The sequence below is a fragment of the Trichinella spiralis genome, assembly GCF_000181795.1.
Source record: "Trichinella spiralis strain ISS 195 chromosome Unknown Scfld1293, whole genome shotgun sequence".
Lineage (NCBI taxonomy): Eukaryota > Metazoa > Nematoda > Enoplea > Trichinellida > Trichinellidae > Trichinella > Trichinella spiralis.
The window spans coordinates 1-2,271 of record NW_003528232.1 but is presented as its reverse complement, the minus strand read 5'-3'; the positions used below and the strand labels follow the sequence as shown (position 1 = coordinate 2,271).

General features: G+C 39.6%; 1 protein-coding gene across 1 annotated transcript; it reads right to left on the bottom strand.

Moving 5' to 3' along the window:
• Window positions 1-907: 907 nt before the first annotated feature.
• Window positions 908-2,052, bottom strand: Tsp_13366 (hypothetical protein; the record flags this gene model as incomplete). The annotated part of the gene is made up of 5 exons (XM_003370039.1): window positions 908-965; window positions 1,145-1,230; window positions 1,269-1,364; window positions 1,423-1,508; window positions 1,971-2,052. Coding segments are annotated over 5 exons (408 nt in total), but the record flags the coding sequence as incomplete, so codon positions are not given.
• Between the last annotated feature and the right edge of the window lie 219 nt (window positions 2,053-2,271).

Sequence of the window (2,271 nt, the reverse complement as noted above, 5' to 3'; positions counted from 1 at the left end):
GGGGAGGAGAGGAGATTTAAGGAGATAGATTTGGAGGGGAGGAGAGGAGATTTGGAGGGGAGGAGAACCTCAGGCATCAAACCACATTTAATATGCAAATTTTGCCGGAGGCGTAGCCCAAAGCATAGCCTGAGTGCAAATTTTTTTTTAAATTTGCCTGCAGCATAGCCTAGGGCTTAGCCTGAGGGTGAATATTTTTTTTAAAAATTGCCTGAAGCGTAGCCTGGGGCGTAGCCTGCGGCTATCGTTTTGAAAATCTCGCTATTTTTTGGAATTTACGGAAATTTTACCGGAGGCATAGCCCCAAGCATATCCTGAGGGCAAATATTTTTTTAAATTTGCGTGAAGCATAGCCTGAAGGGAAATGTTTTTTCAAAAATAGCGTAGGGCATAGCGTGAGGGTAAATATTTTTTTAATTTTGCCTCAAGCGTAGCCTGGGGCGTAGCCCCCGGCTATCTTTTGAAAATCTCGAAAATTTTCACATATTACGAAAAATTTGCCGGAGGCGTAGCCCAAAGCATAGCCTGAAGGCAAATATTTTGCCTGAAGCATAGCCTAGGGCTTAGCCTGGGGGCAAATCCAAATTTTGAAATAGAGCTTGAGGTTTAAGGTAAAGCGTATCCCTCTGATAAACAATGTCCTCTCTCCTGTCCTCTCCTCACACCCTATACTCCTCTCCTCACACCCTATACTGGCCTTCCTTCAATGCGGGCACTTCCTGAATTCCAGTTACTTACCTTCTTTTCCAAATCTTCCTTTTCCTTCATTTCTAATTCCTTACCCTGTCAAAATCTTTTCCTTACCTGGTGAGCAAATGTCTCTGTCTTCCAGTTCTTCCTTTCTACTCCTCTCGATCTTCAGATTGTGATCTGAAACGTGACGTTCACAAAAGTACTTAGAACTTACCGCGATAGGAACGATGTCTTGTTTACAGATGTCTTCAGGGACCTCCAAGATGCCATGCCTGAAAAACAGAAATAATTAAATAGCTTAAATAATTAGCGTACATATTACTTACTTTTGGTGACAGGGTGGTAATTCACACTTTGTGCATTCCCATTTTGTTTCTTCTTGCAGTGGATTGGTACGGTCAGATTGGTACTTACCATCCTGTCCATATCTGCCTTTTCCTTCTTTTCTCACCATATCAAAATCTTTTCCTTAGCTGGCGAGCAGATGCCTCTTCTTTCTTCCTCCTCTATTTCTAGTCTTCTCGATGTGATTGTGATCTGAAGTGTTGTTCATATTAGTAATACTTAAAACTTACCGCCTCTTGACACGGACGATGTCTTCTTGTTTGCAGATGTTCACTGCAGTCAGTTTCTTCAGGGACCTTCACGATGCCATCTTGTTTAGACACCGCCTGAAAAACAGAAATATAAGATTGAATACCTTAAATAATTAGGTTAAATATTACTTACTTTTGGTGACAGGGAGACAATTCGCACTTTGTGCATTCCCATTGTTTCTCCTTGCAGTGCAATGGCGATACTGTCGATGAACATGTCTATAAAATGAGCGGAATCAAATTTAGCTGTTTTCCAACTGACTACGTACCTATTTATGAAAGGAAACATTATCACCATTCATGAAAAATCTCTTTTTACTCCATTGCAGCCAGATACTCATCCTCTCTCTTTCAGGTGTGGTGGTCTATAAAACAGTTTTGCTTGAACGATGCATGAGTAGATTTAAATATAGTACTGAATATTACTTAATTTTTATGACAGTCGAAGACCTGTTCTTCTTCACTGTCCATTACCGCTGTCTTGTTTTTCTATCTTGTAGTGGTTTGATATTGTCGATAACATGCCTGTGAAATGAGCAATTCGTTACCTGCTGTCACTTACCTACTTACGAGGGAAAACATGATCGTCATGCATAAAATGTAGTATCAATCTGGATGGCTGTCTGTTCATTTGGAAGCAATTTTTTCAGATTGATTTTCTTACGAACCACATGTTCTTACAGGAAGCATTTCCAACGGTTGGTAAACCAAATGCAAGGAGTGTCAGGTACAAGGAAACACGATCCGCAGTTTCTTCGCTTTGCTAGAAATACATATATTTCAGGTAAATGAATTTTCTCTATTTATAATTGTCACTGATATCAGATTATATTGTCTTATTATGGGTGTGAAATAGCCATATTATGTTTATTGAAGACGAATGACAGTGCATCTGATTGAAATTTATATTTACACGTACTATCTGTAAGAGCATTAACTTACTTGTTAAATGCGACGGGGTACATAAAGATGCTCCTATTCC